General features: G+C 45.6%; 1 protein-coding gene across 2 annotated transcripts in view; it reads left to right on the top strand.

Moving 5' to 3' along the window:
- kiaa2012 (KIAA2012 ortholog) overlaps positions 1 to 22,184 on the top strand; it is a 47,542-nt gene extending 25,358 nt beyond the window's left edge. Inside the window, exons 15-24 of one of the 2 annotated variants that reach the window (XM_033024446.1) lie at positions 5,164 to 5,215; positions 10,809 to 11,168; positions 13,612 to 13,726; positions 14,147 to 14,297; positions 14,634 to 14,919; positions 15,099 to 15,421; positions 17,476 to 17,693; positions 18,331 to 18,500; positions 20,304 to 20,511; positions 21,215 to 22,184. In XM_033024446.1, the coding sequence (XP_032880337.1) occupies positions 5,164 to 5,215; positions 10,809 to 11,168; positions 13,612 to 13,726; positions 14,147 to 14,297; positions 14,634 to 14,919; positions 15,099 to 15,421; positions 17,476 to 17,693; positions 18,331 to 18,500; positions 20,304 to 20,511; positions 21,215 to 21,359 (2,028 nt within the window). In that variant the 3' untranslated portion in view covers positions 21,360 to 22,184. Of the gene's footprint in view, positions 1 to 5,163; positions 5,216 to 10,808; positions 11,169 to 13,611; positions 13,727 to 14,143; positions 14,298 to 14,633; positions 14,920 to 15,098; positions 15,422 to 17,475; positions 17,694 to 18,330; positions 18,501 to 20,303; positions 20,512 to 21,214 lie in introns of both variants that reach the window. The other variant, XM_033024445.1, reaches the window with a different exon arrangement.
- Positions 22,185 to 22,969: the final 785 nt, after the last annotated feature.

Genomic DNA, 22,969 nt, shown 5'->3' with positions numbered 1-22,969 from the left:
CCGTCGAGCCCGCACCGCCATTCGCTCATGGCTGAACACTAAACAGACACACTTACCCACAAACAGTAGACACAAGACACAGAACACAAGACACTACCCTCCCCTTTATACCGCTATCACCCCTCTCCACCCCAAGAACCTCGTGATCTCCTGGGGGAGGCAAAAAACCGGATAAAAACCCAGGTCCAATTCGGGAAAAAAATCCGGGAAATTCCTCTCCGACCCCAATCCAGGCGATCGACACTTGTCCAGGAGATCACTCAGGTCTTACTATACTAACCATACCTAGGTCCATATCCCTGCCCTCTCCCCGTAGCCCCTTATCCCCTTGGCAGCTAAAAAACCATCTATTTTAGTCTTAAATATATTTAAAGTTTCTGCTTCCACTGCTCCCTGGGGCAGTGAATTCCATAAATTAACCACCCTCTGGGTGAAGAAGTTCTTCCTCATCTCAGTTTTAAAAGAGCCCCCCCTTATTCTGCAACTATGTCCCCTAGTTCTAGTTTCCCCGATCATTGGGAACATCCTCGGTGCATCCACCCGATCAAGGCCCCTCACGATCTTATATGTTTCAATGAGATCGCCTCTCATTCTTCTAAACTCCAAAGAGTAGAGTTCCAGCCTACTTAACCTTTCCTCATATGTCAATCCCCTCATTGCAGGAATTAATCTTGTAAACCTTCGCTGCACTGCCTCCAGGGCTAGTACATCCTTTCTTAAGTATGGACCCCAGAACTGTACACAGTATTCCAAATGTGGTCTCACTAATACTGTGTACAGCTGCAGCAAGACCTCCGTGTTTTTATACTCAATCCCCCTAGCAATAAAGGCCAAAACTCCATTGGCCTTCCTGATTGCTTGCTGCACCTGCATACTAACTTTTAGTGATTCATGTACTAATACCCCTAGATCCCTTTGCGTTGCATTACAACGCAGCTCCTCCTCATTTAGAAAATAACTTGCCCTATCATTTTTTTTCCCAAAGTGAATGACTTCACATTTATTAGTATTAAATTTCATCTGCCAAGTTGTTGCCCACTCACCTAGCTTATCTATATCCTTTTGCAGACTCTTCCTATCCTCCTCATCCCCTACTTTTCCTCCCATTTTTGTATCGTCCGCAAATTTTGATATATTACACTTGGTTCCCTCCTCCAAATCATTTATATAAATTGTGAACAACTGGGGTCCCAGCACCGACCCTTGCGGAACCCCGCTAGTTACCGGTTGCCATCCCGAGTATGAACCATTTATCCCCACTCTCTGCTTCCTATTTGTTAGCCAATCCTCTACCCATGCTAATATATTACCCCCAATCCCATAATTTTTTATTTTTAGCAATAGTCTCTTATGTGGCACCTTGTCAAAAGCCTTTTGGAAGTCCAAGTATACCACATCCACCGGTTCCCCTTTATCCACCCGGGTTGTTACTTCCTCAAAGAATTCGAGCAGATTCGTTAAACAGGACTTCCCCTTCACAAAACCATGCTGGTTCTGTCCGATGAAGTCATGTTTATCCAAGTGCCCCGTTAGTGTTTCTTTAATAATTGTCTCTAACATTTTACCCACCACCGATGTTAGACTAACCGGTCTATAGTTACCCGCCTTCTGTTTACTTCCTTTTTTAAATATAGGTGTTACATTGGCCATTTTCCAATCCACTGGGACCGTTCCTGCCTCCAGGGAGTTTTGGAAAATTATCACCAATGCATCCACAATCCCCACCGCTATCTCCCTCAAGACCCTTGGATGTAATCCATCAGGCCCAGGGGATTTATCCTCCTTCAGTCTCATTAATTTCCCTAATACCACCTCCTTGGTGATCTTAATAGTATTTAGCTCCTCCATTCCTACCGCCCCCTGTTTATCCAGCGTTGGAATATTTTTTGTGTCTTCTATGGTGAAGACTGATACAAAATACTCGTTTAATGCCTTTGCCATTTCCATGTTCCCCACCAACAACTCTCCAGTCTCACCCTCCAATGGACCAACGTTCACCTTAGCCACCCTTTTTCTTTTTATATAGCTATAAAAACTCTTACTATTAGTTTTTATGTTGTTCGCTAAATTCCTTTCATAGTCTATTTTCCCCGTCTTAATTAATCTCTTAGTTATTTTTTGCTGACCTTTAAATGCTTCCCAATCCTCTACCCTCCCACTATCTCTGGCTACCTTATATGCCCTTGCCTTCAGCCGAATACTATCCTTTATAGTTTTACTGAGCCATGGCTGACTGTTCTTACCCTTACCCCTTTTTTTCTTCATAGGAATAAATTTTTCTTGAAGGTTATACAGTATACCCTTAAACGTACACCACTGCTCATGTACCGTCTTATTCTTGAGTCTGCTATCCCAGTCAACTTTGATCAGCTCAGTCCTCATACCTTCATAATCCCCCTTATTTAGACTAAGCACCCTAGCCTGAGTTTCAACCTGCTCCCCTTCTATTTGAATATGGAATTCGACCATATTGTGGTCACTTGTTCCCAACGAGTCCCTAACTATGACATTTTTAATTAATCCTGCTTCATTACACAGAACCAGATCCAAGATTGCCTCCCCCCTTGTCGGTTCTGTGACATACTGTTCTAGGAACCCGTCTCTAATACATTCTATAAACTCTTCCTCTAGTCTACCCTGCCCAGTTTGGTTTACCCAATTAATATGAAAATTGAAGTCCCCCATGATTACAGCAGTTCCCTTTTTACATGCGTCAACTATTTGCAGATTTATGTTCTGACTAACAGCGTCACAGCTATTTGGAGGTCTATAAATTACACCCACTAGTGTTTTTTTCCCCTTGTTATTCTCTATCTGTACCCAAGCTGTTTCACTATCCTGATCCTTCAACGCAATATCCTTCCTCTCTATTGCCGTTATTCCCTCCCTTATTAAAAGGGCCACCCCTCCTCCCTTTCTTTCCTGTCTATCTTTCCTAATTGTCGAGTACCCCTCTATATTTAACTCCCAGTCCTGATCCCCTTGCAGCCATGTCTCCGTAATGGCCACGATATCATAACTATATATACTTAATTGCACCGTTAATTCATTTATCTTATTACGAATACTCCGTGCGTTTAGATAAAGCACTTTCAGATGATTTTTACTACCCTTCCTTTCCATTTTTGCCAGACAAAGTTGTGTATTTGGATACAATTATGTTTAAAAGACATGTGGATAGAAAAGATTTAGAGTGATATGGGCCAAATGCGGGTAAATGGAATTAGCATAGATGGGTGTCTTGGTCGGTATGGATGAGTTGGACAGAAGGACATGTTTCTGTGCTATGCAACTTGCTTTGTAGTCTCCAGGCAGTATTTGGTGGATAAGACTTGCTTTGCATCCCATGTATGTTGATAATGAGATTTTCTACAATTTAGGTGCTGAGTAATACTGATACTTGTCTGAGGTTTTGATACAGCGAGAGGCATGCAACCCGTGAGATCCTCCCCCTGGCTGAAATTATTTAGGTGGAATCAGGGAAGGGAGTTATGATGGTAACAATAACTGGTGTTGAAGATACATTGAAAATCCAGCATCAACCAGCCAGTGGCATGGAGCAGTTAGAATACAGTACAGAGTGCTCAAGGTTCAATTAATTTGTCCTGCAGATGTGGGTGGTGGGTATATGGAGCGAGCTGCCAGAGGAGGTAGGTGAGGCAGATACTCTAACAGCATTTAAAAGAGATTTGGACAGGTACATGCATACAATACAATTAGGAAAGGTTTAGAGGGATATAGGCCAAAAACAGGCAGTTGGGACAAGTGTAGATGGGCCAAAGGACCTGCTTCTGTGCTGTCGACTCTATCTGGGGTAAGGCCACCATTTATGCTTAATTGTCTCCTGAGATGGTCTTTAATTTGAGGACAATTAAATTATACCACATTTGTTGTTTCAAAGCATGTGATAGTGCTGGAGAGGTGCAGAGGAGATTAACCAAGATGTTTCCTGGGATGGAGCATTTCGATTTTGAGAAAGACATCAGTTTTGAGATTAAGAGGGACCGTCATTGAGGTAGATAAAAGTATGAGGGTGGTAGATAGGATAGACATTAGATAGAGGGCATAGATTTATGGAAGAGTTAGGACATTTACTGAGAATCTGAGGGGGCTCTTTTAACAAGAGGGTGGTGAGTACCAATGCCTGAGAGAGTGGTGGAGTAGAGTCACAGACAGCATTTAAAAAGTATCTAGACAAGCACTTAAATCACCCAGACATAGAACACTGTAGGCCAAGGTGTAAGATAGGGTTAAAATACTGGTCAGCAGGGACGTGGTGAGCCACATGTCCTGTTTTCACGCTGTTGACTCTCTGCAGGCCATAAACAGGTAGTAATTGAAAATTCAGCGGGTGCAGCAGCATCTATGGAGTGGAAATAGGCAACGTTTCGGGCCGAACCGGGGTTTCGGCCCGAAACGTTGCCTATTTCCTTCGCTCCATAGAAGCTGCTGCACCCGCTGAGTTTCTCCAGCTTTTTTGTGTACCTTCGATTTTCCAGCATCTGCAGTTCCTTCTTGAACACAGTAATTGAAAATATCCTTCCCTGATACACATGAATGAACTAAGTGAATATTCACAAAACTCTCCATTATTCTGTTGTTTTGGTGGGTACAGCCCTTTCTCACCACTAGTTCGATGCCAGTACACTGTTGAGGAAAGGAAAGACATTTGAGACGGGTTGGGTTTTTCAGACAGTCTGGCAGATTTTACTGTCTTCTTCTTCTTGTGTATGGCGTGCACAGCTAAAGTTGCAGGTTAACTTGTTCTATTTGATCTATTTGTTTGTGCACATCGGGTTGATTTCATTAGTTGAAACGGGGTGGACCACGTGAAGGTTGCGATCTCCCACCCCGATTTTACTGTGAAGGGTCTCGACCCAAAATGTCACCCATTCCTTCTCTCCAGAGATGCTGCCTGTCCCGCTGAGTTACTCCAGCATTTTGTGCCTATCTTAGAATTTACTGTTGGTTCCTTGTTGATGGGTTTATGGAATTCATCTTTGGATTATACTCTGGTGAGAGTTGAGTCTCTGTGACACTGACCAGTTCATTGAGTTAAACCATGTTGTGACCAGAGGTTTTGAAGTTGCACCTCCCTTTCTGCATTCCCACCTATACTTTGAGTACCCTTTGCACCTCATTTACTTTCTGATCTCTTTTTAGGCTCTGAGAAGAAGGCGCAGGAGACAAGCATACCTTGATGGGGCCACTTCGGGTAAGGGGCATACTAATGGGTTGATATGTCTTTGCTTATCAGGTAGTCATGAGGTTTGATTGGAGTCCTGCCCAATCCAACCATACAGAGATATATATGAGGTACATTAGAAGGATGCCAGCGTTTACTATGGGATGAGTTGAACTGAGGTTTTGAAATATATTTGTGACTTTCTTGGGGATATATAGAAAATATACTACTGGTATCCTGGGTGTACAGTCGGTGTGAGTTAGATTAATCCTACGCTCTAATTCCACTGAATGTATCTTAGATTGAGAAATGGAGCTACCAAGGTGAACTGAGAATATGCGTACAAGGAATTTGGGAAATTGCAAGAACAGAAGACAATGGCTTCTGCACTTTCAAAAATGCACAAGGCAGGCCAATGCAGGAAATCCCAAACAAACATGGAAAAAGTTGGAGCACAGAGCCAGTTAATTGAGAGAGAAACCAAGTCCACATTTAAGGATCAGGTCCTGTTGTATGAACTGGAAAAATGAGAAATGAAGTGTATTTCAAGTTGCAGAGGGTGTAGATGGATGGAGGTCCAGATCAAAGTAACAATTAGTTTAAGAACTGGCAGATAGAGTAAGTAAATAAATAAGGCAAGTAAATAAATAAGAAACAAATTGGAACAAAATGTACAGCAATATCTGTAGACAATGAAGAAGAAGAAAAGGGGACTGTTTACCTCAATTTGTGTTACATTTTGAATCCCAAAGACTGTCATGTACTCCAACAGAAGATGAGATGATCCTTGAGCTTATAGTGGAGCACAAAGATTGAGAGGTCAGAGTGGGAATGGGACAGAGCATAAAGGTGCTGGATGGCTGGAAGCTCAGGGTCATCTTTATGGACTGAACAAAGGTGTTCTGCTAAGAGGTCATTTAGTCTGTGTTTGTTTTCTCCATTGTAGAAGAGATCACATCATTTTAGAAATGCAATTAAATTGCTGCTTCATCTTCATCTTTTCCCCTGCCCTTTTAGCATTGCTGTGGGACCACTCCCTGTGGGAAGGGAGTGAGATGTGGAATTAAAGAGAGGGTATGTTCCTGTGATGGCTTTGCATTAATAGGCATTCATTAACATTGCACGGTTGTGAGGATCTGCAGGACAGTTTGCGAATCTTACAAGAGTCTTTGGAGAAATTGGAGGGTATAAAGCTGGTGGAATGGAAGAGGGTCTTGGGGTATTATTGTTGGGGTGGAGATGCATGACTAGAATACAGAAAATAGACCTGAGGCTCTCCTTAACTAGGACAGCTGTGGTCTGAGTTGAGCCGAGATCGAAGATGGACCCAGCGAGGGGGAGGACGGAGGATGCAGAGAATGATGGGAGGACCCTGCTGGGGAGGAGGGGGGCTGCCGAGAATGAATGGGGACCCAGGGAGCAGATGAGGTGGGGGGTGTCTGTTACCACATGTGGCGGCAGGCAATGGAGAGGACCGTTTGGTGAACTTTTGTAACTTTGTCGGTGCCAAAGTGTGGCGACACTTGTGTACTGCCTAGGTGAGGTCTGCTCTACGATTTTATCAGGTTGTATGCCAAACAAAGCTTCTCACTGTACATCGGTACATGTGACAATAAAGTATCATTAAATTCATTGCAGGTGTTCTTATAGAGATTGCGAAGTGTGCTGTTATCCTCAGCAGGAAAGAAATCTGAATAATGAGAGTGGAAGTGTGATATCTTGCCAACCCTGGTGAACCTGTAGATGTTTGGATGGGATTCTGGGCGAGTTTGACTCAATTTCAAACCTGTGTGTGTGATCTATTTTATTCGCACGGGATGTGGATGTGTTTGGCTGAAGCTGTATTTATATCCCAGCCCAAATTGCCCTTGAAGAGATGGCGCTGAGCTTCAGCCTTGAACCCCTGCAGTTCTGCTGTTGCGTGGTACTATTAGCTCCTGAATTTTGACCTGGCAATGATAAATCAATGGCAATATTTATTTGCATGTCAGGGTGGGAACCCGATGCTGTTTTTGTTGTTGTTTTTTTTTTGCTGCATTTGTGGTGGGGGTTGTGTATTTGGGAGATGCTATCAGAATTGTTGTAGTTGCAGAATTGTTTATAGATGCCGCCTGTTGTGGCCATGATTGGCTGCATCTCATCAGAATATGTTGATGGTGTCAAACCTGATAGATGACGGAGTTTGTCAATTGTCAAGTGCCACATCCCAGGTAGTTCTTGCAATCTGGACTTCCCGCCTTGAACTTGAAGGGGCTCAGAGACTAACACTGAAGTAAATTGTTCAGAGAGATTATTGTAAAAGAGAAGTAAAAGAAAATAATCAGAGAATAAGAGAGGGTGGGTTTCTTAAATGTGTATATTTTAATGCTAGGAGCATTGTAAGAAAAGTGGATGAACTTAGAGCCTGGATTGACACCTGGAAGTATGATGTTGTGGCGATCAGTGAAACATGGTTGCAAGAGGGCTGTGATTGGAAACTAAATATTCCAGGATTTCGTTGCTTCAGGTGTGATAGAATTGGAGGGGCAAGAGGTGGAGGTGTTGCATTGCTTATCAGGGAAGATATTACAGCAGTGCTTTGGCAGGATAGATTAGAGGGCTCGTCTAGGGAGGCTATTTGGGTGGAACTGAGAAATGGGAAAGGGGTAGCAACACTTATAGGGGTGTATTATAGACCGCCAAATGGGGAGCGAGAATTGAAAGAGCAAATATGTAAGGAGATTGCAGATATTAGTAGTAAGCACAAGGTAGTGATTGTGGGAGATTTCAATTTTCCACACATAGACTGGGAAACACATTCTGTAAATGGGCTGGATGGGTTGGAGTTTGTAAAATGTGTGCAGGATAGTTTTTTGCAACAATACATAGAAGTACCTATTAGAGAAGGGGCGGTACTGGACCTCCTGTTAGGAAATGAGATGGGTCAGGTGGCAGAGGTATGCGTTGGGGAACAGTTCGGGTCCAGTGATCACAATACCATTAGTTTCAATATAATTATGGAGAGGGACAAAACTGGACCTAGGGTTGAGATTTTTGATTGGAGAAAGGCTAACTTTGAGGAGATGCGAAAGGATTTAAAAGGAGTAAATTGGGACAGTTTGTTTTATGGGAAAGATGTGGAAGAGAAATGGAATACATTTAAAGGTGAAATTTTAAGAGTACAGAATCTTTATGTCCCTGTTCGGTTGAAAGGAAATCGTAAAAATTGTAAAGAGCCATGGTTTTCAAGGGAAATTGGACACTTGGTTCGGAAAAAGAGGGAGATCTACAATAGTTATAGGCAGCATGGAGTAAATGAGGTGCTTGAGGAGTATAAAGAATGTAAAAAGAATCTTAAGAAAGAAATTAGAAAAGCTAAAAGAAGATATGAGGTTGCTTTGGCAAGTAAGGTAAAAGTAAATCCGAAGGGTTTCTACCGCTATATTAATAGCAAAAGGATAACGAGGGATAAAATTGGTCCATTAGAGAGTCAGAGTGGCCAACTATCTGCAGAGCCAAAAGAGATGGGGGAGATATTGAACAGTTTCTTTTCTTCGGTATTCACCAAGGAGAAGGATATTGAATTATGTGAGGTAAGGGAAACAAGTAGAGTAGCTATGGAAACTATGAGGATCAAAGAAGAGGAAGTACTGACACTTTTGAGAAATATAAAAGTGGATAAGTCTCCAGGTCCGGACAGGATATTCCCTAGGACATTGAGGGAAGTTAGTGTAGAAATAGCAGGGGCTATGACAGAAATATTTCAAATGTCATTAGAAATGTGAATAGTGCCGGAGGATTGGCGTACTGCGCATGTTGTTCCATTGTTTAAAAAGGGGTCTAAGAGTAAACCTAGCAATTATAGACCTGTTAGTTTGACGTCAGTGGTGGGCAAATTAATGGAAAGGATACTTAGAGATAATATATATAAGCATCTGGATAAACAGGGTCTGATTAGGAACAGTCAACATGGATTTGTGCCTGGAAGGTCATGTTTAACTAATCTTCTTGAATTTTTTGAAGATGTTACTCGGGAAATTGATGAGGGTAAAGCAGTGGATGTTGTGTATATGGACTTCAGTAAGGCCTTTGACAAGGTTCCTCATGGAAGGTTGGTTAAGAAGGTTCAATGGTTGGGTATTAATGGTGGAGTAGCAAGATGGATTCAACAGTGGCTGAATGGGAGATGCCAGAGAGTAATGGTGGATGGTTGTTTGTCAGGTTGGAGGCCAGTGACGAGTGGGGTGCCACAGGGATCTGTGTTGGGTCCACTGTTGTTTGTCATGTACATCAATGATCTGGACGATGGTGTGGTAAATTGGATTAGTAAGTATGCAGATGATACTAAGATAGGTGGGGTTGCGGGTAATGAAGTAGAGTTTCAAAGTCTACAGAGAGATTTATGCCAGTTGGAAGAGTGGGCTGAAAGATGGCAGATGGAGTTTAATGCTGATAAGTGTGAGGTGCTACATCTTGGCAGGACAAATCAAAATAGGACGTACATGGTAAATGGTAGGGAATTGAAGAATGTAGGTGAACAGAGGGATCTGGGAATAACTGTGCACAGTTCCCTGAAAGTGGAATCTCATGTAGATAGGGTGGTAAAGAAAGCTTTTGGTGTGCTGGCCTTTATAAATCAGAGCATTAAGTATAGAAGTTGGGATGTAATGTTAAAATTATACAAGGCATTGGTGAGGCCAATTCTGGAGTATGGTGTACAATTTTGGTCGCCTAATTATAGGAAGGATGTCAACAAAATAGAGAGAGTACAGAGGAGATTTACTAGAATGTTGCCTGGGTTTCAGCAACTAAGTTACAGAGAAAGGTTGAACAAGTTAGGGCTTTATTCTTTGGAGCGCAGGTTAAGGGGGGACTTGATAGAGGTTTTTAAAATGATGAGAGGGATAGACAGAGTTGACGTGGAAAAGCTTTTCCCACTGAGAGTAGGGAAAATTCAAACAAGGGGACATGACTTGAGAATTAAGGGACTGAAGTTTAGGGGTAACATGAGGGGGAACTTCTTTACTCAGAGAGTGGTAGCTGTGTGGAATGAGCTTCCAGTGAAGGTGGTGGAGGCAGGTTCGTTTTTATCATTTAAAAATAAATTGGATAGTTATATGGAAGGGAAAGGAATGGAGGGTTATGGTCTGAGCGCAGGTATATGGGACTAGGGGAGATTATGTGTTTGGCACGGACTAGAAGGGTCGAGATGGCCTGTTTCCGTGCTGTAATTGTTATATGGTTATATGGTTCCTGAATGGAGCCTTCTCCCACAGCCCTTGGGGTTCAAGTGGCCCTAACACTGATTGAAACTAAAAAAATGACAGAGCTGTCCAGCAATTAGCATTTGACCTGAGAGAGACAAGCTATGACTCTCTTTTTACTTGGTTGTCCATCATCTACATGTTGGGCAATGCTGACTAAATTGTCTGCCTAGAGGATGTTTGAATAATTCCACTTCGTTCATCTATTTTATACCAGCTGAGGAAACTAGCTTCAAATTCCCTTTAAACACTGCTGGTAGGGGCGTTCCTTTGAAGTGGTGGTAGCAGAGTAGCTCATCATGGTGAAATGTTAGGTCAGAGTTTATACAGATGGCTTGAGTCTTTGATCTACTTGAGCCTAATGAATCTCAAATTGACAGGACCAGTGAGTGAGTCAGCCGAAGGAGCAAAGGTCAACAGCGATCGAAGGGCCAAGGAAGGGGCAAAGGTCAACACCAATCGAGGGGCAAAGGTCAACACCAATCGAGGGGCAAAGGTCAACACCAATCGAAGGGCAAAGGGAGAGGCAAACAGCAACAGCAACAGCAATAGAAGGGCCACGGAAGAGGCAAAGGTCAGCCGTCGACAGCGGCAAGCCCCTGGTGACGTGGAGGAGGTGATACTGGGGGAAGATGGCAATCTGCACCAATTTCACCAACCTGGGCGTGCCCGTCACAGCAGTGACTACAACTCCGTACATGAGAGGGAGCTTGCTCACGACACCAGACAAACCACACGTGGTAAGAGTTTGACTAAACCAACAGCTTAAAGTTATTTGAATACCAGAAAGTAGTCTTAAGGGCCTGTCCCACTTTCACAACCTAATTCACGACCTCTGCCGAGTTTGCCCTTGACTCATACTCGCAGCATGGTCGTCACAAGGCCGTAGCAGGTCGTAGCAGGTCATGCTGCTAGACGTAGGTACTCGTGGCATCAAGTAGGTCGCGGCGTTTTTCTAGCCTGATAAAAAAATGTCCACGAGTAAAAAAAAAGGTCGGCATGGAAAAAATCGATACTTTTTACTTGTAGGTAGGTCGTAGGTAGGTAGTAGTAGGTCGTGATGCTAGTCGTAGGTGGTCGTAGGCAGTCAAAGGTAATAGCTCCGGGGGGAAAAAAAGGTTATTTAAACAGCAGAACGTCACCTCTGTCACTCCAAGGCATGTTCATTCATAGCTGGAGCGTTTTTTTGGAGAGGAGACTTGTGTTTTAGAGAAGGCACCAAAAAGCCAGCAGCGTAGGGGGAGGGCACAACCCTAAAAAAAACCTGCCATGCAGGTGTTGCCCACCCAGGAGGAGGAGTGGCAGGGGGTGATGCCACATGAGGTGATAGTGCAGGAGGAGGTAGCTCTACATGAGAGACCCCTGGAGGAGGAGACCAGGGTGGTAGTATATGACCCCATCCTTCACGGCCTCATTTGAAGGCAGCAAAGCAACCCTTTCTCCTGTGTCTGACACAGCATCAGAGGCAGATGCCCCATTGGTGGTGAGGGAGGGCTGGAGGAAGGTTATGCCCTACACCTTCACCAGGCAGCAGGAGGGGGACCTTGAGGAATGGTTCCAGCAGAATGCCATCCTGTACAGGGACAGGGACAAGAATGACATGCTTGCCATCCACTGCCCCACATGTGTGCTTCAAGTTCCATCTTTTGTCAAAGCCCAGCACCACTCTCTTCCAGTCATCTGGTGTACTGGGACAGTCCATCACATCATCTCCATTCACCCATTGAGACCTCTTCTTGTGCTTCCTCTTCACCCTTGCTCTTCCCCTTCTGCCTTTCTTAAAAGGCTGCTGAAGCAAAAGGGGCTACTGCAAACAGCAGTAAAACGTACATGGTCGAAGCCAGTCTTCAACAGTCGAAGGAGGACTTCTTCATAGTTGTGGAAGGTCTTCAACATAGCCGTGGGAGGTGCTCAACATAGTCGTAGGAGGTCGTAGACATAGTCGTGGAAGGTTGTAGGAGGTCGTAGGTTACCGCAACCTTGATTTTTTTTAAGGTCGTTTAAGGTCGTCAGAGGTCATGAATTAGGTCATGAAAGTGGGACAGGGGCTTTAGTAAGCTTCTTGTCTCGTGCCTTCATTCAACGGGTGATTTAAAGAATTAAAAGCACAGAGAACATTTAATCTCCCTATTGTGCCACAGTAATGACCCTCATCTGCCTTGCTGCAGTTTAACCAGTCAAACTGAATGTTTTTGGGTGGAAATTCTGCCTTCAATTTCCACATGTTCAGTTCCATTCTTTTCAAAGTCCCAAGGGTTAGTAACGTTGTGGTGACCCTGCTATTCCAATTCTAATGAAATCAGTTTCAACTGGTAACTCATTAGCTCTGAAATCACTTGATCTTGGCGTGATCATCCAAAATCAGTACCCCGTTCCTACTTTTTTCCCCATATCCCTTGATTCCGTTATCCCTAAGAGCTAAATCTAACTCTCTCTCTTGAAAATATCCAATGAATTGGCCTCCATGGCCAATTACGTACCTTGCAGTCATGACAGAGAATAAAATAACAGAACACACAATGAACACAATGAATATTGATTTATCTCACTTCAGGTTGCCCCGTCTCTCTATCCGTGGCAGAGAATTACACAGATTCACGACTCTGGTTGAAAAAGTTTTTCCTCATCTCAGTCCTAAATGGCCAACCCCTTATTCTTAAACTGTGACCCCTGGTTCTGGACTCCCCTAACATCGGGAACATTTTTCCTGCATCTAGCCTGTCCAATCCCTTAAGAATTTGATATGTTTCGATAAGATACCCTCTCATCCTTCTAAATTCCAGTGGAAGAGGGGCAGGCAACTGGCTTAGGCAGATCCCCCGAGTACTCACCACTGCCTTGACCTATGAATGACCTCCTTGGTCAGGTCCATGAGCAGACATATGTGGAACTCCCTGAACTGACACCCCCCCTCTTCCCTCCCTCCTTTGCACTGAGTTCCCCTATATCAGGAAAGCAGGGCTAAAGTGTAAGCAGAACTTGAGAGTAGCCCCTTCAAGTACTCTTTCAGGAGCTGCAACCTCTCACATTCTATAAATACATGGAACACACACACCTCGTGCATGTTGAGAGAGTAATGGAGGGTGCCTTAGCTACCGGTAATTACATTAACTAACTGCTTGGAACTAACTCTGGGCTGCCTGTAACCTTCTCCTGATAAACACTACTATTGTCTGCTCACAGGTTCCACCTACAGGACATCTGCTGCTGGCTCTATCCTGACAGGCTGGTCCCAGAAAGAACACAATAGCTTGGGTGAAACTGATGAGCTGGGGTCACCGCTCGGCTTCCATGAAGTGTGAGTTGACTGCGTTATTGCACATTTGCTCAGTCTGGGCCACCCATTCCTCATTACAAGATGCTCTCCTGTTTTTTTAGTTCCCTGTCTTTATGTCTTTGTTAAAACCATCAGACCTGTGCCTCACCTTTCAGAGGGAAATAACAGCAACTGGACAGATCCAGCATAACTTTGATACAGCTGTTGATATCGTTGATTAATGTTACATTCATTCATTAGCGGGTAGGAGCTTCTCTGCCAGCATGGTCACAAAATTAAGGTAAATTAGTGGAGATCTGGAGATATTTTTCTGACTTGCCAGCCAAGCATTGTATGACAGGACTGTTGGTGAATGAATGGTCTGACATCACACCCAGCTGGGCAGGAGGCTCTTGTGCCTGCAGGTAAGTGTAACTGTGGACCATGCTCTGTTCCTAGCAGTGAAAGTGGGCATCATCCCAATGCCAGGCGGAGGAGGAAGAAGCTGCGAAAGGATGGCCTTGTAGTTGAAGAAGATCCTGAGGCGGATGCCGAAGATTGGGAGGCTGAGCGATGGAGTGAAGGAAGCGAAGGAAGGACTGGAGTCAAAGCTGTAAGTTGGACAAAATCCTCTCCCTCAATGTCAAAACAGTAGCTTCAGCCAAGATCCAAGATATACCTCGAGCGTCTGCAGGCCTTGACTGGTACTGAAAGGCAGTTTTTCTCAGGAATATCTATTCTCCTGGATCATCCTGGAGTCTCCAAGAATGAAAGATCAACATTCTGTCCCATTAGATAATCCACAAGCATTGAAAATACATGCTAGCCTGGGCCCCAGGGTTAGGACATGTGACTGTACAGTTTGGTTGCGGTGGCTCCTTGGCTTGAGATTGGTGTCTAAGAATAATGAGAGATTTTTTTTTAAATCGCAAATTGTTTCGTCTCGCAGAAAAAACAAAAAAGCAAAAGGAAAGGAAGGAAAAGTTCGAACCAGGATCCAAATATCCAAGATGGCTACGCAGAACTGAGCAGCGAAGATGAGTGGAGAGAATCATCAGGATCAATCCTGGCACCAGGAGAAAATTCGCCATTTGAGCAAGAGAGCTCACTGAAGTCTCAGAGAAGACAGGGAGCAAACTATCCGTCAGATACAGGGAGCTCCCTGAGGCCAGGCCAGGCACGAGGAGCAAATAAAGAGAAAAGCAAGAACAATGGACGTGCGGAATTTGTTGTAGGTGAGCCATCTCGTAACAACACCTTTCAATAGGCGTCACACACGCCTACCGCTGGGGGTCACACATGTGTATCGCATCCCCGGCACGTCTGGATGTTGACTCCCTCACCCTCTCAAGTACTTTAGAGAACTGTTGAATAAAACTTAATAGCAATTAATCTCTAACTTTAATTTCTTCAGGAAGACCCAGGGAGAAGAGAGCTCAGCAACAGTATCTGCCTCCGGGTAAACATCAGAAGGATGCAACTTCCCAGCTGCAGAGGAAGGCAAAGAGAGGGAGTGAGGTTAAGGAGGAGGGGGAGGAGGAGGAGGATGATATCACCACGCAGATTGGGATGCGGTCGGACGGCGTCCTGCATTTCCACAGCGGCAACAGCACCCCAACCTCAGAGATGGCCACAACAGCCGAGCAAGGCCCTAACTCCAGCTCCACTCAGGTCAGAGCCAGAGGCCCGCGGGTAGGTGGAGCATGGAGCAAAGGACAAGCAGAAGGACAAGCAGAAGTAAGTAACACAGATGAAGCCAGTCAGTGGAAGTTAAGCCAATTTGGTGATGTACAGTCTACATCTGAAAGGGAAGGCACACTGCAGGACAGGGTGGCTGTGAGAGCTTTCCTGATGAAGTGGATGGAATGTGAACCCTTAAACATGCATTAAAAAAAAATCAATCCTCAACCCCGTCTTTCCAACCCACAAGAGGAGGGAGCATAGCAGAATCATGCAGCCTAATTATTCATCTTATTTCCTCTCATTTTATGCACCTCTATAATTTTAAAAAGATTTAATAGGAACCTGAGGGTTAACTTTTTTTACACAAAGTGTGGTGGGTGTATGGAACGAGCTGCCAGAGGAGGTTCTTGAGGCTGGTACTATTGCAACGTTTAAAATACATTTAGATAGGTACATGGATAGGATACGTTTCGAGGGATATGGACCAAATGCAAGCAGTTAGGACTAGTGTAGATGAGGCATGTTGGGCCGAAGGGGCTGTTTCCATGCTGTATGATTCTATAAGGCTATGCTCGAAGGACTAAAGTGTTAGCCTGACAACCTCTCTCTATAGCCCAGGTCCTTGAATCCTGGCAACATCAACATAAATCTTCAGTGCACTCTACCCATCTTCATGGCATTTCTCCTATAGCACTGTGTCCAAAACAGAACACAATACTCCAAAAGTGCAGCCTCACCAACATTTTGTATAACTGTAAGATAAAGTTCAGACTTCTATACTTAATTTCCTGACTGATGAAGCCCAATGTGCCAAATGCCTTCTTCATCTCCCTATGTAGCTGTGATGCTACTTTCAGGGAACTGTATGGTTGTACTCCCTGATTACTCTGCTCTATAACACTCCCTAGGCTCCTACCATTCACTGTGAAGATCCTGCCTCGTTTGACTTCCCAAAATGCAACACCTTTATTAAACTCCTTTATTTGCCATTCCTCAGCTTATTTGTTACAAGCTTCCAGTCCAAAATGCAACATTCCTGCACCACCCTCTGTTTTCTACCTATAGCTTTTCACTGTACCTCAGTACACGTGACAATAAACAAAACTACCATGAGGCCAATTCTGTATCTGGTTGAAGTGCTCATGAACATTGAGATGACCTCCTTCAGTAAACTTGGTTTCTCCCCTGGTGCAGCAGGGCCGGCCCTGTGCTGCAGTGAAGGAAACGATTCATGAGGCGAAAAGATAAGATAAATAGCCACATTCTTATTCCCAGGGAAGGGGAGTTTAAAACTTAAGGGCCTGTCCCACGAGCATGCAACTGCATGCGGCAAGCGCGACCAAACCGGAAGCGGGGGCCGCGCGGAAGTCGAGTGATCCCGTACGAGTTGACGTGAAGTTCGCGCTAGGCGTACGCCGTCAAGACGCTGCATACGGCGTCGAGACGCTGCGCACGGCGTCGAGATGCTGCGCACGCCCGTCGAGGCGGTGCATACGGCCTCAATGCGGCTGCGGGCCAGCAGGCCGTTGCCGTGCGGAATTTTTTGGACAGTGTCAGTTTTTTGGAGCCCCGATGTTGGGACCAGCTCCGCATAACTCCATACGGCTCCGGCGATCGAAGTGGGACCGGCCCCGCGAGGCTGTATGGCTCAAGCGACCACGTTAGGTCGCGCTTGCCGCATGCAGTCGCATGCTCGTGGGACAGGTCCTTTAAGGGTGCAGGTTTAAGGTGACAGGGGAAAGATTTAAAGGGGATCTGAGAGGCAATTGTTTTCACAAGAATCTGCAAGAGGAAGTGGTAGGGGCAGCTACAAATACAATGTTTAAGACATTTGGACAGGTTCATGGAAAGGAAAATAAAAGTTTAGAGTGATATGGCCCAACCGCAGGCAAATGGGACCCGTTCAGGAAGACACCTTGGTCAGCATGGATGAGTTGGGTCAAGGGGCTTGCTGAATAGTTCTGACTATAAACATGACGTATAATATTCTATTCAACATTAGAACTGTTGGAAGGTCCACGTCCTTCCTGAGCCCTCCATCCTCCTTCCACCCACCGCTTCTCCTTACTATCGAGGGAAGTTCCTCACTATCTGCTTGTGTCCATTAGGAAAGCACCGAGTGGTCAGAGCGTGCAACAGCTGTACCAGGATCAAAGCATCCCAGGCAGCTTGGCAACAAGAGGCTGGAAATGGGCCAGAGGTCAGATGAAGAGTCACAGAATTACAACGAGCAACTGGATCCCAGCGAACGGAGGCGCCGGAGGCTGGAGCAGCAAATCCAGCAAGAATTGGATGAAGAGCAGAGGAGGAGGGTGGAAAAGATAAGGTATGAGCAATGTGGGTAAGACACCATGGATAATGGCTGCTTTTGCTCAATCCACACATCTGAGAGGCTCTTGTTACTTGTGGGTACAGTGGAAATTCAAGGAACGTTTCTCACAAATGGCAGAGGTGGGCAGGGTTGTGATGAGGAAGGTGATGACCTGAAGGTCAGTTGCAGAATGGCTAACCTCATCTGCACTGCTTGCAGAGTTTAGATATTTTTGACCTGAATGGTTGAGAGATACTGGTAGACGTTTTTACCCCCAGCACTCTGGTTCAGGCCTATTTGTCGTGGTGATCCTGCTATTCCTTCAACTACTGCCTCACAGTTCCAGCAACTCAAGTTCAATCCTGATCTGGAGTGGTTCTGTTTCTACCCACATCCCAGAGACACGCAGGTTAATAGATCCCTGTCAATTGCCCCAGGTGTGTGTGGGTTGTACGCGAGGGTAAAGGGACAATGTTATTTCGCTGAGAGTAAGCATAGTCTTCAGCGACTGAACAGCCTGCAGGTTTGTTCACAAATAGGCTCTACAGCCTGTACCGCTGGCATCCCACTCAACCGAATGCTGGACCAATCTAAACATCATCTCGATCACAGTCTGAGCAGGGACATGACTCACTCTGAATGTGGTTGCCAGGGTTAAAAAACTGCAGCAGGAGTCTGAAGCAACAGAGCAGGAAAAGGATGAGCAGAGGCAACAAGGGGAGCAGCTGGACCGTGAACGCCGCCAAAAACAGCAGCAGGAGTTTCGAAAGAAGGTGCAAGAAATGCAGCAGGTTAAAGAAAGAGTCCTGGCGGAGCGAGCAAGTATGGATACACCAGTTACTGTAACATTACCCTGAATGGGAGGGAGGGGAAAGGGGAGGGGACAAGGGGTGAGGGGCAGGAGGAGAGAAATGGATGGGTGTGGGCGTGGAGGCGGGAGGAGAGGAGGGCAAGAACAGGCAGGAGATGAAGGGAGAGTTACTTGTCAGCCCTCTAGCACTGAAATAAGTGCAATTCATTCCAGCTGTCTTTCCTTGCTGCCTGATCCTGCCTATCCTGTCTACTGATCTTGTTATCATTACCTTCTGTACGGACTTCCAGCCTCCCACCTGCCTCACTACTGCATTTGATCCTGTTCCACTGCTAATCTAATTTAAACCTTCTAGTTTAAACTTCCAGAATAGCATAAGCAAACATGCCCTACCAGGATATTGGTTCCCTTCCACTTCAGAGGACAGTAGGATGAATAATGGAACTGAATGAGGGATGATAGCAGTTGGGAACAACAAATAGAGGGGTGAACAGTCAGGGGGAGGGGATACAGGGAGAAGTTGTGGGTGAAGGGGTGAAAATAAATGGGGTATTAGTGAGCTGGGGGCAATGTGTGAAGAATGGTGAATGTGAGGAATGACCAGAGTAGATAGGAGGAGAGAGAGGAAGAGGCAGAGGGGAGGTAGGTTACCCAAAATTGGAGAATTCAATGTTCGTGCCATTGGGGTATTAGTGCTGTTCCTCTAGTTTGCATTTGGCACCTGGCAATACAGGAAGCCAAGGGCAGGACAGTCGGAGTGTATGAGGAGACTTGAAATGGCTGGCAACTGGGAGAACCAGATGAGCACAGCAGACAGGGCACAGGTGTTTGACAAAGTGGATGCCTAGTTTGCGTTTGGTCCCACTGATATAGAAGAGGGCACGTCAAGAGCAGCAAATGTAATACACAAGTTTGCAGGAGGTGCATGTGAACCCTCAGCCTCAACTGGAAGGGTGGTTCAGGAATCCTGGGTGGAGGTGGGGAAAGATATGCAGGTTTGGTTGCAGGGATAGGGGAGAGGGATGGCTAATAGAAACATAGGTGCAGGAGTAGGCCATTCGGCCCTTCGAGCCTACACCGCCATTCAATATGATCATGGCTGATCATCCAACTCAGTATTCCGTGCCTGCCTTCTCTCCATACCCCCTGATCCCTTTAGCCACAAGGGCCACATCTAACTCCTTCTTAAATATAGCCAATGAACTGGCCTCAACTACATTCTGTGGCAGAGAATTCCAGAGATTCACCACTCTCTGTGTAAAAAATGTTTTTCTCATCTCAGTCCTAAATGATTTCCCCTTTATCCTTAAACTGTGACCCCTTGTTCTGGACTTCCCCAACATCGGGATCAATCTTCCTGCATCTAGCCTGTCCAACCCCTTGAGAATTTTGTAAGTTTCTATAAGATCCCCCCTCAATCTGGATGAGTGAATCAGGGAGTCTCAGAATTGTACTCTAGTGTAATCAGGGACCTTAACACAGCAGCGCATTAAGGGCCTGTCCCACTTGGCGATTTTTTTCGGCGACTGCCGGTATCATTGACTGACGTATCACTGAGGTCACCGAAAAATTTGAGGCATGATGCGGCGGTGATGCGCCGTGTTGCCGTTTGATGCGCGGTGTTTTTTCAAGTGTCACAACATTTTTTTGTCGCCGCTAGATTTTGAAATGTTCAAAATCTTTTGGCGACACTGATATGACGCCGACAGTCGCCAAAAAAAATCGTCAAGTGGGACAGGCCCTTTAAGCTTAGGAGGAGCAAGTTAGGAGTTTCAGGAGCATAAGGAGTAAACAGTGCCTTGTTCTGTCTTCAGAGGAGAAAGCACAGCTGCAAAAGTTCCACCAGGAGCAACTGGAAGAGGAGCAGCGGCTCCTGAGTGAGATGGATGAACCACAGCGTCAGGAGTACCTGAGACTGAAGCAGATCAGAGAACAGCAACTGAAGGAGCAGTGGCAGAAGGAGGGAGAGAGGAGGAAGGTGCTACTGGAGGAGGCGACGCGGGAGGCAATGTCCTTCCTACGGTAAGTGGCACGGTTCACATACACTAGCTAGACCCGTGTACACACAGCATCACTACACGCATCACAGCGTACAGACTAGATCCGCACAGTGAAAGCAGATTAGCCCTGTATACACATGGCACCGCGCACTCAAGGCTAGCCTTGTGTGCACATTTCCAGGTGTATACAAACTAGCCCACTATGCACATATCACGCACACAGACTACACACTACACACATACTACATGCACACTACGTACACAGAATTGACCCACACACAAAGCACAGTGCAGACAAACTACAGCTACAAGATAGTGTGCACACAGGCTAGACCCATACACACAATACTGCCTACATTGATTAGACACATATACACACAGTACTGCATACACAGGGTGGTCCCATATACTTCCATGACACTGCATGTAGACTAGACCTATATATACACGCTGCTCCACGTATAGAGTAGACAATATACACACAATACGGCCTACAGACTAATCTTGTGTACACATAGTACCCTGTACACAGATGAGTGTCTCACACAGTCTCATACAGACTCAACCTGCACACATGGCACTATGTTCACAAAGCCTCATGCACTCAACATACAGCCCGCCCTCCCATAACCGTTTTGCATGCTTCCCCATTGACCCAGCCAAATCCCTGCCTCACTCAATTCTTCCTCCCACTCCCTGTAACTCAGTGCACTGTCTCTCTACAGCCAGAAGGGGCTAATAGGCCCAGGCCTGGTGCTGGTGGAGTTGATGGAACTGGAGCAGGCCCAGAGCATCACCAGGCCCTGGGTATTCTCCTACTTTGAAGTGATGGAGATTCTGGGCCTGGAAGCAGCAGGGGAGAGTGAATGAAGGACAGTTGGATGGAAACTGGGAGCCAACGAGGTACCTTGGTTCACACTGGGAGCGCGAGACGTCAACATATCTGCCTGGCAAGGAAAGACTGATTCAAAGTGCAAAGACATTTCTTCATAAACATGCAAAGATAGACTTCCAGAAATGAATACACCCACCCCCCCTACACACAGAAGTGACACATACTTTTTTTCCCCCTTATTTTTTCCTTCCAAGGACTTTATTCAATGATTGCATATTACAGTGTAGGGGAAGGTACACAAACGTTCAATAGTCACATTGCATCAGGAAATCATTATAATACAATAGTGGCATCTTTATCTACAATGCACTCGACCCCCCTGCGACATCCGGCATTCACGGAAGGTCTCCAGAGTCCCCGTGGACACTGTGTGTGTTCCCTCTACATGGTGTCCACGAGCATGGACATAGGCCCGGTCTATAGAGGAGCATGCAGCCGACTCTGGCGTGACCATCGACTACCCGCTGCCTGGACCCGCGAATGGCCATCTTGGCCAGGCCAAGGAGCAGACCGACAAGGAGATCCCACCCTCCCAATTGACCCTCCCCACTCCCTGCCTTGTGCCCAAATACCAGAATCGTGGGACTAAAATGAAACCTACACTTAAGGAGCAACCCCTCCAGATATTCGTACAGGGGCTGCAGCTTCTCACACTCAATATACACGGGGAACATGGTTTCTTCCTTGCCACAGAAGTTACAGGCGGCTGGCGAGTCCGTAATCCGACTTAAATATCTGTTACACAGTACGGCTCTGTGCAACACTCTCCACCCCAGGTCCCTGATGTAAAGGGGGAGGACTCCCTTCAAGTTCAAGTTCAAGTTCAAGTTAGTTTATTGTCATGTGTCCCTGTATAGGACAATGAAATTCTTGCTTTGCTTAAGCACACAGAAAATAGTAGGCATTTACTACAAAACAGATAAATGTGTCCATATACCATGATATAAATATATACACACATGAATAAATAAACTGATAGTGCAAATAACAGAAAGTGGTTGGTAATAATCAGAGTTTTGTCCGAGCCAGGTTTAATAGCCTGATGGCTGAGGGGAAGTAACTATTCCTGAACCTGGTTGTTGCAGTCTTCAGGCTCCTGTACCTTCTACCTGAAGGTAGCAGGGAGATGAGTGTGTGGCCCGGATGGTGTGGGTCTTTCATGATACTGCCAGCCTTTTTGAGGCAGCGACTGCGATAGATCCCCTCGATGGAAGGAAGGTCAGAGCCGATGATGGGCTGGGCAGTGTTGACTACTTTTTGTAGTCTTTTCCTTTCCAGGGCGCTCAAATTGCCGAACCAAGCCACGATGCAACCGGTCAGCATGCTCTCGACTGTGCACCTGTAGAAATTAGAGAGAGTCTTCCTTGACAATCCGACTCTCCGTAATCTTCTCAGGAAGTAGAGGCGCTGATGTGCTTTTTTGATGATTGCATTAGTGTTCTCGGACCAGGAAAGATCTTCAGAGATGTGCACGCCCAGGAATTTGAAGCTCTTGACCCTTTCAACCATCGACCCGTTGATATAAATGGGGCTGTGGGTCCCCCTCCTACTCCTTCCAAAGTCCACAATCAGTTCCTTGGTTTTG

Source organism: Amblyraja radiata, chromosome 7, assembly GCF_010909765.2.
Source record: "Amblyraja radiata isolate CabotCenter1 chromosome 7, sAmbRad1.1.pri, whole genome shotgun sequence".
Lineage (NCBI taxonomy): Eukaryota > Metazoa > Chordata > Chondrichthyes > Rajiformes > Rajidae > Amblyraja > Amblyraja radiata.
This window is presented reverse-complemented; position numbering and strand designations above follow the sequence as displayed.